The sequence below is a fragment of the Parambassis ranga genome, chromosome 3 (genome assembly GCF_900634625.1).
Source record: "Parambassis ranga chromosome 3, fParRan2.1, whole genome shotgun sequence".
Lineage (NCBI taxonomy): Eukaryota > Metazoa > Chordata > Actinopteri > Ambassidae > Parambassis > Parambassis ranga.
In genome coordinates, this window is record NC_041024.1 from 10,154,290 (window position 1) to 10,169,594 (window position 15,305).

A 15,305-nucleotide genomic window follows, 5' to 3' on the forward strand; every position below is an offset into this window, starting at 1 on the left:
TGGACTGTGTGTGGCACTGTGTGCTAACAGTACTGATAACAGGCCTGTAATGTGACACGATGATGTGGAAATACCACAGAACATGTGACTGTGACTGTTATCATGCAGGGTAAATACAAGTTTACATTTCATTCATTGATCTCTGCTTGTTTTGGATATTTTTTAACTGTTAAACTCAGGATATGCAGAATAATTCCACAATTTTGCTCAGCAAGGTAATTTGTACTGTTTGAATCAGAGCTTTCAACATGTAATGCAATGATGGCTGATTATCTCTCTTGGATGAAGACAAAGGTCTGAAGCACCCTGAACACACTGTTCTGCTCTGTTTAATTTGTTGTTTCAGAAAATAAGGTACACATGTTGCCTCACTATTTTTTTATTTAAAAAACACAATATTTCATCAGATCCCTGGCAGTAAACAGGTAACAGTGACACCAGTGCATGCTGTAGAGGAAAGTCCAGCATTACCGCTTTGGCTGTTTATTGACAAAAGCTCAGAGAAGTTTCATAAAGATATCTGATGTCAGAGTTTGCTTCCTTACTTTATTTATTTTTTTAATAGCTTAGACGCTAGTTTTTCTACATTTTTGTATCTGCAGTTGCTAATTTTGCTTTTCAAAATTGTATTTACAAATTCTAGCCACATGCTGATGTGGAAGGAAACTGCAGTTCCTCTTGTGGACACTCGAGGCTGGTTTCTAAAGTTGGTTAGCCCAGACTTCCATCTAAAAAAGACAAAATACAAATGATTACATACTGGTATGGTCCTACAATGACATTGAAAACTCCTCCTCAGAAAACCGTCAGAGGGAAGGTCCATCTATATGCAGAACACAACACATGGTAATTGGCTGTGGACGGTAGTGTCTTTAGTGTACCATAAGTGATTTTTTTCCTCGCTGCTAATTGTTTACTGTCAATTTAGAGTGTCTGGATTGTAATTAATCCCATTCACACAGTGACTCATGTCATCCTAATGACTCTTAACAGGATTTAATCCCTTAACGTTGCGTTGAATGGCATCATGAAGAGGTGCACTTTGTGACAAACCAAAATACGGTTCGGATTAAGAAGAAAAATGACACTCACACACAGTGGCCATAAGCCTCCCTTTCTCTTTCATGCGTGAAGCTTCCCACATGTAAGCACTCTGACTAGATAAGACTTTATATTCATGCTGTGGCCTCAAAGTTAATTGTGCTTAAGGATTAAACTTGGCCTCTTGAGAGATTACTTCCCGAGGGTAATCAGTTTAAGCTTATAAATGGATATCCTCAAAATCAAACATGGATCTGAAATGAAGTCATTTTATGGTGGCAGTGTCGCTAAGGAAGTGCAGCCCTCAGTGACCTGAGGCAACAGCACTCCTAACTGGATCGGACACAGAAACTCTTCATTTAAAGAGGCGCCTCTCTTCTCTGAATGTCAGCACTTCAACCTCGTTACTGTTTCAGTGGGTGCAGACTACGCATACCATATATCAACACATCAGTTTTTGTGCAGCTGATGTCGACCCTTAATTCCGTAGGACGCGATTTGTGTCATGTTTTGGATTATACCTTTATCTTTAACTGCTGATTGGTAGGAATATAGCAAACACTGTGCTGTACATACTGCATGTTTATTTCTGCTGTAAAGCTGGATGTTTGATGTTTGGGGATCCAGTCCCCAGAGGCTGTGGGGAATCAGCAGTTTTTGACACTTGAAACATGCATTGGCTTTATTGTTCAGCCACGGCAGTTATTTGATGTAAACCAGTATTTACATTAGACTGCTGCTGTTTTTTTAATTTTTTTTTTTTTTAGAGTGAGTTAGGGGGCTGAAATTATGGAAGCTTTTTAATCCAGCAGTTTGTAAGCTGTGCCAGCGACTGAACAACTGTTCAAATAATGAAACAGCTGATTTAATCACCCATGGTAAATATGGGTAATAAACATAGTAAATATTTTCCCTACTAAAGATCATGTCTTAATCTAATTTTAATCTATTCGGCAGATGTGATTAATCAGTCTGATCTTGATAACTATACTATATGATCTTTGCAGCGTCGTAATACAAACAGCCAGGCAGCAGACGTGTTTAGTTCTTCTGTAAAGTGGCATTTTAACTTTCGTGTCTATATGGATCATTGTTTTGGGGCAGCTATCTTTCTCACACCCAGAAATTCAAACCTGATTGTTGTTGTTCACACTACTGTTCCCTGCATGTAATCAACCAGGAGCCAGGAAAGCCAGGATCAGACATATAGCATGACCCTCACTATAACATGAGATATGTCCTATTTGGCAGGTTAACAAATACCCTGAGGATGAAGTTACATAATGCTGGTTAGCACTGCTGTTTATTCATAAGGACATTTTCCTATGCATTTATATTTATGTCAGAATATGAGCTCCAATCCACCTTTCATTTTCATCGTCTTGTCCTTTGGAGATTCTTTGGTAGATTTTTGCTCAGAGATAATGTCAAAGCAAGGGCAAATCATCGATGTGTCCTCTAATGTGTGAGTCAGTGTTTCTGATCATATCAAAGGGCAGGGGCGTCACTGGAACGCTTCCTGAGGAGCAACAACAAAGAGGATGTGTCTCCTATCAAACAAAACTGTTTTCACAGAGCCAAGGCATCAGGGCCCAAAGCTGGAATAATGCTCAAGAGAGGTGGAAGGAGTGGATAGATTTTATCGTGCGCATTGTGCATAGTTACCTCTCCCTTGTACAGTGTGGTTGTTCTCTCTAGCTCTTACTCAGCTAAACACTGAACTAGAAAACATTTGCACCTGTCTGGGTGTGTAAAAAAAAATTCGCACAGCAAAAGAAACAAAACATCTGCTAAAACGTGCGTGAAGACACACCGAATATTGGTGTAGTAGGAGTTAAATGAATATAATGAAGTGCAGACTTTATGTAAAAAGTCAACAGAGATGGAAGCTTTAAGATACAACCCATGACAGATGTTTGGAGTGGTGAGGACCAAAGGGGAGAAGATAAGAGGGGGTTGGTGGAGGGGGAGGCACATCAGAAGGCGAACGTGGGAGGAAAGAAAGAGGAGAGAGTAAAATGCTGCTGTGGACTTTACCTTGAAGCTCTAGGGGAAGAGCGTGTGTGCGTGTGATGAGGACTGCAAGCAGCGGCGCAGAGGGCGAGGAGAGGGGGAAGCGGTGAAGTGGAGGGGGGGACTGGAGGTCGCTCAACAGAACAAGAGAGAGGCGGAGGAGGGAGAGGGGGAGAGGCTGAATCACACAGGGACAGAGAGCTGGAGAGTGTGAGAGCCTGTGTGCTTAGTGTGTGTTTCTCAGTAGAGTGAATGATAAGGACTACAGCTCCACTTTCTTCTGCACTGGAGGCTTTTTAACTGGATTTTACCTCCACTAAGTCAGCGTTTGATGCTGGATTGTGCTCCTGCTGTCAGCCTCAGTGTCCAACATAGCAGTGCAGATGCAGGTAAGACTATTTATTATATCTGGTATAATGAGGCAGCTGATAAATACACCTCACATACATGAAAGAGTTTCCCTTTTTTAAATTGAAAATGGATGGATATGAGGCTCCACTAACTGCTGTGTGTGTTTTCTCCTGGATAATATGATGAGACATTTTAAAAGTATTTTACGTCTGTGGATTTTTAAGCTCCTGTATTATTGATAGAGCATTCCAGGTGAGTTAAATGCACGCAGTTGTTACTTATTACAGCAAAAATATTTAAAATAAGTTAATAATTTTGATCAGTAACACACATTTATATAACTACTTAATCCACTCAAAGGATGTTCACACACCTAATGCTTTTCAGGTTGATACACAAAATATAAATAGGAACAATATTATTAAGGCCATTTGAGAACTTAGTTCTTATATCAGGCTTTTTCCTAAACAACGGCAGCAAAAAGCCCTCATAAATTAAAGAAAAGTGCAGTTAAGGGGAATCCTTAAACCTGAGACAATCACTTCCATCAAATTACTTATTTACACCCCAGTGATGCATTCAAAGCATTCCTAAATGTTGCGAATCAAACTGTCAGCTGGATTCCTGCTTGGTGTCTGATCGTTCAGGCGTGTAGCAGCTGTTGACGGAGTAAAGTAAGGTGGGTGTGATGTCCATTAACAGTGTGTAATTTAGACTTAGACTCATTGACAGGATGTGCGCACACAAACAGAGAACCACACTGCCTACGCGTGTCAATGCATTTAGGAGTGCTTTAGTTGATTATAGTGTATAATTATTTAATCCATATACAGGCTGTCAGTGACATATTAATCTCAGGTAAATACTGCTAGTTGGACTAAATTGTATTAGTATGTATTTAGAAAGTGATTATGCTGGTTAGAGGGGTTTCCCTTTTGAAAATGTCAATATAATTTTATTGAATGTTCCAATAATTCAGCACACTGTTTCTTTAACAGAGACTTTACAGTGTGTTTTATATCTGTCCTGCAGTATTTCAGGTGTAACTATTTTTTATGAACATTTAAATGTTAAATAAATATTGTCACAATACCTTTCAGAATTTTATGTATGTTCATTATTTAAATCATTTAAAACTATTTAACATATTAAATAAGAGATATATATGAGAGAAAACTAGAGTGCCAGGAAGCAGAGAATGGTTGTGATCTTCATGGGAGAAGAACACAACATATATAATCCCACAGATACGTGACAACATCAATTCCATAGTAGTGTGTATACATGAACGTGCTGGTTGTGCGCATGTCTAGAAAACACAGGGGAAACAAACGCAGAATGACAGCCTAAGATGCGAAGAGAACGTCGTCTTTCTGCTCATGTGCTGTGGCAGCCGGCCCCCGGCGGCTGTGAGCCTGCCTGTCCATTATTACTGCACATGACCCCATCAGTGCGTAGGGGCGCCCTGGCCTGAGAGCCTCGATCAGGCCCCCGCGGTCTTCCTACATATGCCAGAATGTGTCACTGCAGGGACACAGATGTGTCAAAGGAAATTCACTGCAAACATGGACGACAACCTGAACCCAGTGATTGTAGCACAATGGTCTTCAGACAATATGAGACTCTGAGCGTCAGTAAAGGGCCTTCTTCAACACCAGTTTTACACACATAATCAAATGTGGAAAACAAACATCTGAGAAGTTATAAACCTACAGCTGCAAGGCTTTACTTTCAGTATTTGCTGTTTCTTTTTGTTGGTCCACCACTTGAGACTGAAATGTCCTGACAACTGGTGGATGGTTTGCCAGCAAATTTGAGGTCCCAAGTGGATGAATTCTACTGACATTTGTGACATTTGTGATCCCCTGGCCTTTTTCAGTAACACCACCAAAGTCCATATTTACAGACTGGGATGGTGGACGAGCCTCACACACACACGCATAGAGATATTTCACCCAGAAGACCCCGAATAAACATGTATTGTTATTGTTTTTTTTTTTTAATTTTCAGACACTACTTGGTTCGATTTAGTAAAAGTTCCACCCCAACAATAGCCCCCAGACATGTTAGTCTTTATTGTAAAACTGTTTTGTTTACCACTGTGAACCAAGTCAGCTATGAGAGACACACAATTTTCTGCAAGTCTAATGACAAATGTATTCATACATTAGTTTTGCACTCTGCATAAATCCATTCCTGCAATCATTTCAGCAGCGCCATCATGTTGATCAAGAACGAAAGGAGACCCAGGGGCAGACTCTGAATTTTGCTGGTGGCCTTAAAAATCTCATCTGGCCTTGGAATGCCTCAGGACACCCCCAGAGAACCTGTAAAATGCTGCTTTGGCTGCAGGGAATGTCTTGTAATTAAGTGTTTTTGGGGACATTTTCATAGTTCCCAGAAATGGCTTTAGTGATTCAAAGCCAGTCAGACTATTTGCACTATCCACAGCCTCAGCTGTAGACTCACCCTCGCTTTGTCGAATAGTTCCAGACTGTTTCATACTTTAATGATTAGATTGTTTTCTATCATGTGTCATTACATCTATAACCGGAAAGGCCTAGGAACGTTTTCAGTATACAAAAAACAAAAAAAAAACATTGAACATCAGAAGGATTTTTACAGGCTGAAAGAGAAAGTGAGAGGTTTTTATTACTACAGTGTGTTTTTATCATATAATTTATTATCTGCATCAGAAACATCACATCCTTTTTTCTAGGCTGAAATTGAACGCATAAAGTGCCTCAAGGCAGCTCTGCAGTTTAACACACTCTGCTTTCACTCAATCTGAAGAGGATGTGACTTACACTTTCCGGAGATATCATTATGTGTCCATTGTGCTTAAACAGGGTCTTCTTGGAGACTTTCTGTCTCTCTTTATATCTCTGTGTGTGCATGTGTGTGTTCTCAGGCCACAGGTAAATCTGTCCATTTGTACTGATTGTGATGCAGGGATTGTATCTCTAACGGTTGTGTGTGTGTGTTATCTTTGCTGTCAGCTGCTTGTCTCACTTCGCCTGAGGTCTTGCCACAGGAAAGACTTCCGCCTGTCATCTTCACTCAAGGTAACAGCAAAAAACCTCTTAATGAGGTTCACCGTCTCTCTATCCAAAAATACAATTTCCTTTTGTTTTACCAGCAGTATACCATGGGGCAAGTTTAAGGTAAAAGAGCGGCTTTGTTACCACTTGAAAACAAATGCCTGAAGCCGCTTAAAAATACCTTGCAATCAGGTAGTGTCATATATGTACAATTTTTGTGATTTATTATCATACATCCTTGTTGACACAGCATGAGTCATAGCTAGTATAATAGATGCTAGATGAAGATAGATGAAGGTAAGGCTTTGTTTGACGTCTTGCTTTCTGGAGTCTCTCCTTTCAGACCATTCTCATATAAAACATAATTACAAAGTATGAATCCCATAAACATGTCCAGGTCTCACCACAAAAGTGTGATGTGTGTGTATTGCTGCATACTACCCTGCTTATTTTATGGTAAGTGACTAAACAAATCAATTATCGTACACAAAATATCATTTACCAAAGCAGATTGGATGTGGTCAGTGATCAGAACTATGACCATAGCAACAGTCTATTATATGTCTATACATAGAGTTACATATATAGTTGCAAATCCCCATGTCAGTGGTTCTGTTCTGGTAGTTTGTCAGAGCCTGTACAAGATAAATTGATGAAATATAAAATGATATTGATTACTCATTCTGTCCTTGGGGTATATAATTACTATGTGGCCTCCCCCTTGTCTTCGGCTTCAACATTGGGTCTCTCAGTTTTAAAAATTTGTAGAGAAAAAACATTTAATTTTTCTGTACACTTGCTGTTGAGCTGTTTGAGAAAGAAACTCATTCATTGGGGAGCCCCAGCTGTGTATTTAGTTGAGCATGCTTGAACAGTATTATGGATGATACTACACATACATGGGCGTTATTGCCCAGGAAAGAGACATGAGGTGCTGTCCTTAATAGAGAATAGAAGCTACACTGTTACACTGTGGGTGGACTCTCTCTGCATTCTCACCTGAAGCGATAACAAAGCCAACTGGGATTCATGCTATATGAACATTTCAGGACTGCGGATGATGAAAGTGGGCACGCTGGATACAGAAACATGAGACCAGACACTTCCTCTGGGAAGGAATAAGACACACATTAAGCCCGCTACAACAAATACTGTATGTTTTCAAGGAAACATCCAGCAACATTCGAATTCAGCTGTAATAAATAATAGATGTAGACTTAAGCACAAGTCATACAGTGGTCAAATTATTATATCTATGGAAAAAGGGGTTGCAGTACAAAATGTATATAAACCTTTTACTGAAGTCATCCCTAGAGGAACAAATAACTAAAAAAATAAAAACAATAAAAGTGTTTTTATTAAATAACACTAAGACACTGAATCCATTGTCTTTATAGTTTTTATTGTTTACTGACGATCCACAATAAGAACACAGTGAGAAGCATTTTAATGTAAATAAACCAGCCAGAAGAAAACAGCTGCATTTCTGTTAGTATAAAACATGTTAATGGGAGTCCTCCAGAAGAGATTTAATTTACTGTATACCATCAGAGATCAGGAGGAACTTTATTTTCTGATGGGTCAGCTTTATAACAATCTTACAAACTGCTGTGCACACACCTTAGTGTGATTTTTCTTAATCTGAGATCTTGTCTCAGAAGGAGATAAAAAAAATGTTGAACAACTAATAAACAGCCTGGAGATTTAAAAAAAAAAGCCTGTGCTGCATTTTTGTGAAATAACAAGATAAATATCAGATATCATCTAAAAAGGCTATTTTTTCTAAAATCACAAGATAATTATTTAACTTCAATTAAAAAGTATGTATTGCTGACCCCAATGCTTCTGTATGTAGATGTATTACTTCCTATCTGCCCCCTTGTGGATAATTTTAAGCATCCAGATGAGCATTAAACATGTACAGCGATCACAAACTTTCAGACTATGCGAAGAAAACAAAGGAGGAAGAGTTTGCTGAACTGTAGCAATAGTTTGTTCTATATAAAACTGAGATGTCAGACCATTTCATGTCATTGTTTGTTTTTTTACTTTATTTCCAGACAACAGGGGATGCTACTGAAGGTGTGTCTGCAATTCTTTTGCAGTGAGATATTTGTTGTCAATTATAGTCAAAACAGCAGATTTAAAGCTGACAATTAAATTTCGTTTTACTTTTTAATACAATATGATAATGCTTACTTAAAATACAAAGAGAGGTCCTGTTTCTTGGGTTATATTTGATCAGACCTCAGCTGCTGTTTGTATCTCATCTTTACATTTAAATGAATCAGCCACATGTAAACACACAGGGAACACAGGCTTTGAGGTCATCCCTCTGAGTCTTCATTAAATGCTGAACAGTTGGCTGGTCACAGACCGGACATACATAAGTGATTTAGTTCCTTCTTCTTAAAAGCCCTTTATTAATCTGAGCCTCTACCTCACAGCTGTGATGTTTCACTGACTGTGTCTCTGCACTCGAAGCCACACTGCAAACACAGGCTTTAGTTTGGCTTCGCTCTGGTCTGAATATGTCCATTCCTGTTACCCTTTGTTTTCTTGGATGTGCGTACCTTCCTGCTCTCCAGCCCAGTGAACAGCATAAATGATTGAAGGTCCTGTGTATTTAGTTGTCAGCTGGGAGAGACATTTGGTACTGAACTTGGAGTTTCGGCATGGGTGCTGACAGCATCGAGGTGCTTCCAACAGTGTTAGGGCACAAGAACAGCATGTAAGCAGAACACATGAAGAACATGGTCACAGCTGAAAAGACTTCATACAAAAAGACCATACATTCTGTATATGTCCATTAATCTGAAGGCTGTGGCATGCACTGCAGTGTCTTACTTTTAATTAGAATACTGTCTATTACACTCAAACACATAATGAGAAATTTTTGTGGGCAGAGTTCGATGTGTAGCCATGGCAACAATTTAAACCGCAAAAGACAGAATATTTTATCACAGTCTGATATGAATGGCCTTTTTTCAAAAAAAAGTTACAATACTAATTTTCCAAAGCTATTAAGAAGTTCATTCCAAATACATGATTGGCTTAGGTTAATTCAAAGAGAGGGCCAGAGACAGATATGAATGAATATGCTTGTACAGAAACCTTGAAACATGCTGCTGAGGACGAGCTGAAGAGAGCACCGTGGTGAAAAAAAAGGATGACACTGAAACACATTGTCAGACTCAGGGTTAACTCTGCTTCAGTAAGCATTCAATTCAGGTCAATCATTATTCATTCTAAGAGCGCCTTTATACTTCTGTCAAAATCTGCACTGAAGACATGCTGTGTACTACAGGTCACAGCCATAACAGTGGTCTGCCTGGTAGCATTATTTTTGTAATTGTCACCTGAACATCATAGACAGTTCAGATTAATTTAAAATTGCATTTAAAATGCAGCATGTTGAAAACCCATGTGTGCATGCATGGCATACAGACAACATACTGCTTCTGATTGGACAGATGATTTTAACTACCTCATATGTTATTTCTTATCAGGACAGTTTCCTAATCCAGGACATGGTTTCCTAAAGGATACGACCACCAACGCATCACAAGGCTTAAAACCAGTCTAACCTGGGCCATGACTGCTCTACTTCCTAACGTCAGTGTTCCTGGGAGTACGGCAGCTCTACTGGTGACCACTGACTGCCCGTTTAACCTGACTGCTGCTGAGGCAGGACCGGGCCAGTCGCTGGCCCCTCTCTGCACCCTCTGCTGCTGTGGCTTTCTCAATCGCACCTTGGCAGTGGTGTTCATGGTCAGCCTGGCGTTTGCCATCGTGGTTGGAAACGTGGTCACACTTACAGTCTTTGTGCAAACGAGGCAGTCAAGAACACCACAGGGATACCTGAAAGGTAGATGTTGTCAACGAGTGTTTGTCATTGTCACATTTTCATTACTGTATTATCACAATCCCGCTCCATCTATTCTCACAGTGTCTCTGGCTATAGCAGACATGATGGTTGGAGTCCTCGTCGTTCCTTTCTCTGTCTACACTGAAATCTCTCTGATGGTGACCAGTGCTCCTCCTGTTTGGTACCAGGGCAGCAGTACTTCCCCAGCCACCTCCTCCTCCCGTGGTGGACTGGTGAGCCCTTGGCAGCCATGCATGCTAATTGGTCCCGTGTTTGCTGGATGCACTTTCGTCTCCATCAGCACCATCTTCCTGATGACCTTGGAGCGTAGTGTGGCCATCCTTCGGCCGCTTCACAAGGACGCCTTGGTGACCCGAAGGCGAACTCTGCTCCTCATCCTGCTCTCCTGGGCTGCCAGCTTCATGTTGGCTCTCGCACCCCTCATCTTCAGTGGAAACTTCACACTGGAGTACAATGAGTGCAGCCGTATGTGCAACTACACTCCACTGATGTTTGGGAGCCAACTGCCCTCTGACGCCAACATTTTGCTGTTATTCCCTGCATTCGACTTTACTCTGCTGGGTGGCACATTAGCAGTCAACATAGTGTCTTTCACCAGCATCAGACGGTATTCCAGGAAACGCAAACTTCTATCAGAGGGAAGTCTGAGTGATGCAGGGGTAGGAGGAGGAGGAGGAGGAGGAGGTGGAGGATGCCCTCACAGGCCGTCCTTTTCTGACATCAAAGCTGCTAAGACTATCGGCATATTAACATTTGCCTTCACAGCTTCCTTCTCGCCCATCGCAGTGTTCGTTCTGGGGAACGTTGTGGGATACACCTGGTGTAACTTTTCCTTTTTTGCCTTCTGGATTCTGACAGGAAACAGTTGCTGTAATGTCATTATCTACAGTGTCAGGGACCACCGCTTCAGGAAAGGTGTCACCCTGCTCTTTCAGAGAGACCAGTCCCCCCCACATGGTGAGAAGACCTGAGGGATACGTGTGCGCAGTACAGTTTTTTGTTTTTTACACCGAATGGTTTGAAATGTGGAGAAATATGCTTATTCACTTTATTCCTGAGAAGATCAAATTTATAAATCAGATCAACTTAGAAATAGAGCGTGTCACATCCTGAATGCACACTTGGAACAGTGGAGTAAATGCAGATTGTAAACTTTTTTGCTCTGCATTAAAGTGCATTAAGTCCGCTTTAAGCTGCTGGTAGGCAGTCTAGACAATTTGTATCATAACATGAGTACTATGTCGGGTTTTGTTAGACATTTTACACCACACGGTCTGAACGAAAGCTAATAAATGCAATCAAAGCATGAACAAAAAGCTTCAAACGAGTGCATATAGTGGCGATCTTTTATACACAACTTCATGCAAGACACGAGGCATGTGAAACTTAAAAATAATATTAAAAAAACACGACGGAATTGTAACCGTTTCAGTGAATTGTCAAAAAAAGAAGCCAAATTTGAAAGTTTTCACCAAGTTCACATTTGTCTCCGGACAAACAAACCTACTATGCATTGCATGATTGAAACAGCTTTCAGGTTTGGACCAAACACACATACTGTAGATGAAGAGGGAGAGGGCCATTGTCTGAATAAACTGCAGGCCCTTGAAGCTACTTTACTGCCACAAGAAGCCACATCCTTTCCTCTGGTCGCATTGTTTCGCATTCCTCTATTTCCAAACCCCCATTTCTAAGGCTTTTCATCAGAGAGCTTTTTTTTTTTACCTTTCAATAACTTCAGGAAACAAATCAGGAACTGTACGGACAACCATATCCACACAGGTTTATATCTTGGGTAATGGTAGTGGTTAAATGATCTATATAAGGGTTTTTGTTTGTGTGTAGAAATCCTGCTTTTGCTTCCTGTTTTCAGTATAACATGCATTACAAGTACCGTATTTAAGTTCAGGGAGCAAATGATATCATAGATTTGATTTCTAAGCATTTAATTTCAATCTATCTATCTATCATGATAATAATCTGCCTCAAGTATCAGAAATGCACTTTATCAGTTACTCTGTGAGCCATTTGCATTGTGCCATGTGTCAGATGATTTTATCATGTACAGGTTATTTTTTAGCATTTTATAATATTGATTATTTTTGTCAGGTAATGAAAAGATGATATATATAAACGAATGGGACACCAACCTCAGAGATGTAGTGTAAAGAGCATCATAATTAGAGCAGACCCTCAGACTGTGCCAGCCTATCTTTTCAGGGCTTATTTTTCTTTGTAACATAAAAGTTATGTGTACTGCTTGAGATCTGTATTGTACAATTTGACAATATCATAATATATAAGGCATTGTGGGATATAAACAGCTATATTTTTGACCAACAACTAAATCAATACATGCTACAAAGGTTTTATTCTCACCATTAATAACAGCATAAATTGTTAATCTCCTGAATCAACAAAACCCTGCAAAAGACAATTGACATTAAAGAAAAACTATAATACCATGTACTGTTTACCTGAAGTGCCCAATAAAGGAATAGTTCAATATTTTGGAAAATGTATTATTTGCTCTCTTGCTGAGAGTTTGATGGAGGAATCATTACAATTGAAGCTTCAGACATAAGATTGATTAGTTTATGATAAAGCCTGGAAACAAGGCTCAGTCCAAGTCAAACCAATAACACCTATATGAAAAATATAATCCAAATTAAATCCAAGTAAATCACCAAAGACCTACATTTACATTACATTTACATACACAAAAAGATGCTGGTTATATCTCCTGACAGTAATTCCAAACAAACGTCTTCTTATCTAACTGTCAGCAAGAGAATGAATCATCATACTTCACAAAATGTCACACTATTCCTTTTATTTCACCTGACTGACAATCCAGTACATGTTCACGCTTTTGTTAATATGCAGGGTGCTGTAGATGAATTTGACCCAATAACAAATATCAGGGAATTTAAAGGGCATAAAAATGAATTCTGATGTGTCAACTTGGAAACGAATGAATGAAAAGCCACCATGTAAAATGAGTTGCAGCATCTATTATCATTCTTTTTCTGGTTTAAAAAAAAACATGTCAAAGTTCTGGAGAGAGACTTACAGCATCCAAATCATCGTTGGTTCTGTGTAAGAAATGAAGTGATAATTGTGCTGACTTTGAATCACTGTAGAGTTGTATCAGTAGTGCATAATTCATTAATGGTGATTGCATCAGATCTGGTAATAATAAATGTATTTGGGAACATTTCATCTCTGACTTTAATGCGGTTCAGCATGACAGCGATGTACTCAGCTAACTGCTGTAATATTCACTGCCTCAGCAGTTATACAAGCTGCTGGAGAACCACTTCAGTGTTTTATTAATGATTTTGTTAAGATCAAATTTATCTTGTTATGTAATGTGGAGGAGTAACAGCGCAGGATACCTGAATGCTCAGCAGGGAGTCATCTTCAAAAAAAGTGCAGGTAAGAAAGCAGAGTGGGACTAAAGACACAGAAGACAGGATCCTGAGGTCTAGTAACCTAAATTTTAATTTGATAAGTGTTAGTGTGTGTGTGTGTGTGTGTCTGTGTGTTTTTCAAAGATGAGGACAGTGATTGCATTTTACACTTACACTGTCAGAGAGTGATCTCGCAATTTAAGAAGACATTAAAAGGGAGAGATGGAGGGAGCGTGAGGCTGACAGCTAACGTCAGCAGCGCTGCGGTAAAAGCTTTCGTCACATCTACCATGAAATATATTAACAAACATTTGCCTGACTGAATTCTGGAGTGTGAAACATGAGATGGAGCAGGCAACTGAGATCATGGCATGAATTTAAGCGAACAATTCCCTCAAATGTTACCTAAACCATACCAGCCTGATTTGTGATGAAGCCTTGCCTTTTATATTTATATTTATAGTCATATGAAGCCGTATACTACACTAGCAGTATTCTTCTCTGACTGACTCCTGCTGGATGCTGTAGAAATTTGCTGCAGGCGGTAGGCAGCTTTCCAAAATACACCCTGTTGCTAATTGACCCCATGCATGTCTGGAAATTTGTGTTAAAACTTCAAAGTAAGAATTAAGTTATTGTTGTTTTTTTCCTATATTCCTAGTACTAACAACTTGAAGAGCTTCAAGGTGATGAAGTGCCTGTTGTTGTTTGCATAGCTGCTTCACTTTTAGCGATAACTCCTGCGCCTCCCTCCCACTTCTGAATATAAATAACATAATAATAGCAAAGAGTTTGAAATTTTGTTGTTTAGTTGCCCTTCATCTGATTCCATGTTAAACACCATCCACCCAAAGTTTTTGCTTAATTCACTTCTCAGGCACTGACTGATTGCATCATATTTGAAGAAAATACATTTCTATAATACTAATATTCAACTGCATATATGTATTTTTTCATGCATAATGCCACCATGGCCTTTAAAACTAAGGCAGTGAGTGACCATGTGCATCATCTCTGATAGTAGTGATTTGCCATCATCCAAAACCACCAACAGCTCACTCAAAGCATGTTCACACAAGAGCTGTCCGTCTCCCTGAAGCCACAAAACTGTCACCCTCTTGTTCTCTGCTAAAAAAAAATTAACATTGATTTTCAAAAATGGGAAGAAACACTCAAGCCCAACATGAATAATAAGATGGTGTACTCCAACCACATTATCCTCTCACACAGTCACCTGAGAGGCACTAGAGCACCACTTCTATATGCTGAGGGAACAAAGAGCTGTTCCGCTGCGACAACATGTGAAACAGCAAGTGTTTTGTGTTGTAGAAAAGATTCTACAAAGAAAATACAAATTCAGTTCCTTATAAAGGAGGGACAGTAAAGACTAGTTTGCAAGTAACCAAAATACATGGGTGACGCTTATTTGTTTATGTAAATGTGGTCAAATGTCAGCCTGAGACTTTATGTCTCTGGATGAGGTTCTTTTAAGAAGCTGGCTCGGGGAGCAGAGAAATTAAAATAGAAGCAGAGTTTCACGGCTTTTAACTACAAATA

General features: G+C 39.6%; 1 protein-coding gene across 2 annotated transcripts; it reads left to right on the forward strand.

Moving 5' to 3' along the window:
* The first annotated feature begins 74 nt into the window (after nt 1-74).
* Nucleotides 75-13,545, forward strand: LOC114433974 (beta-2 adrenergic receptor). Of its 2 annotated transcripts, XM_028402814.1 has the most exons (4): nt 3,271-3,443; nt 6,405-6,470; nt 9,956-10,314; nt 10,396-13,545. In XM_028402814.1, exons 3-4 carry the CDS (start codon nt 10,041-10,043, stop codon nt 11,304-11,306), a joined length of 1,185 nt encoding a protein of 394 aa, XP_028258615.1. In that variant the 5' UTR covers nt 3,271-3,443; nt 6,405-6,470; nt 9,956-10,040; the 3' UTR covers nt 11,307-13,545. The 2 variants fall into 2 exon arrangements, with proteins under 2 accessions (XP_028258616.1, XP_028258615.1); XM_028402815.1 differs by lacking the exons at nt 3,271-3,443; nt 6,405-6,470 and adding an exon at nt 75-109.
* The last annotated feature ends 1,760 nt before the right edge of the window (nt 13,546-15,305 follow it).

Bases quoted from the DNA above. Each gene is read 5' to 3' on its own strand.
- LOC114433974 (XM_028402815.1), top strand. From the start codon at position 10,041: ATGACTGCTCTACTTCCTAACGTCAGTGTTCCTGGGAGTACGGCAGCT. The intron at 10,315-10,395 runs GTAGATGTTGTC...CTATTCTCACAG, and splicing joins ACCACAGGGATACCTGAAAG to TGTCTCTGGCTATAGCAGAC.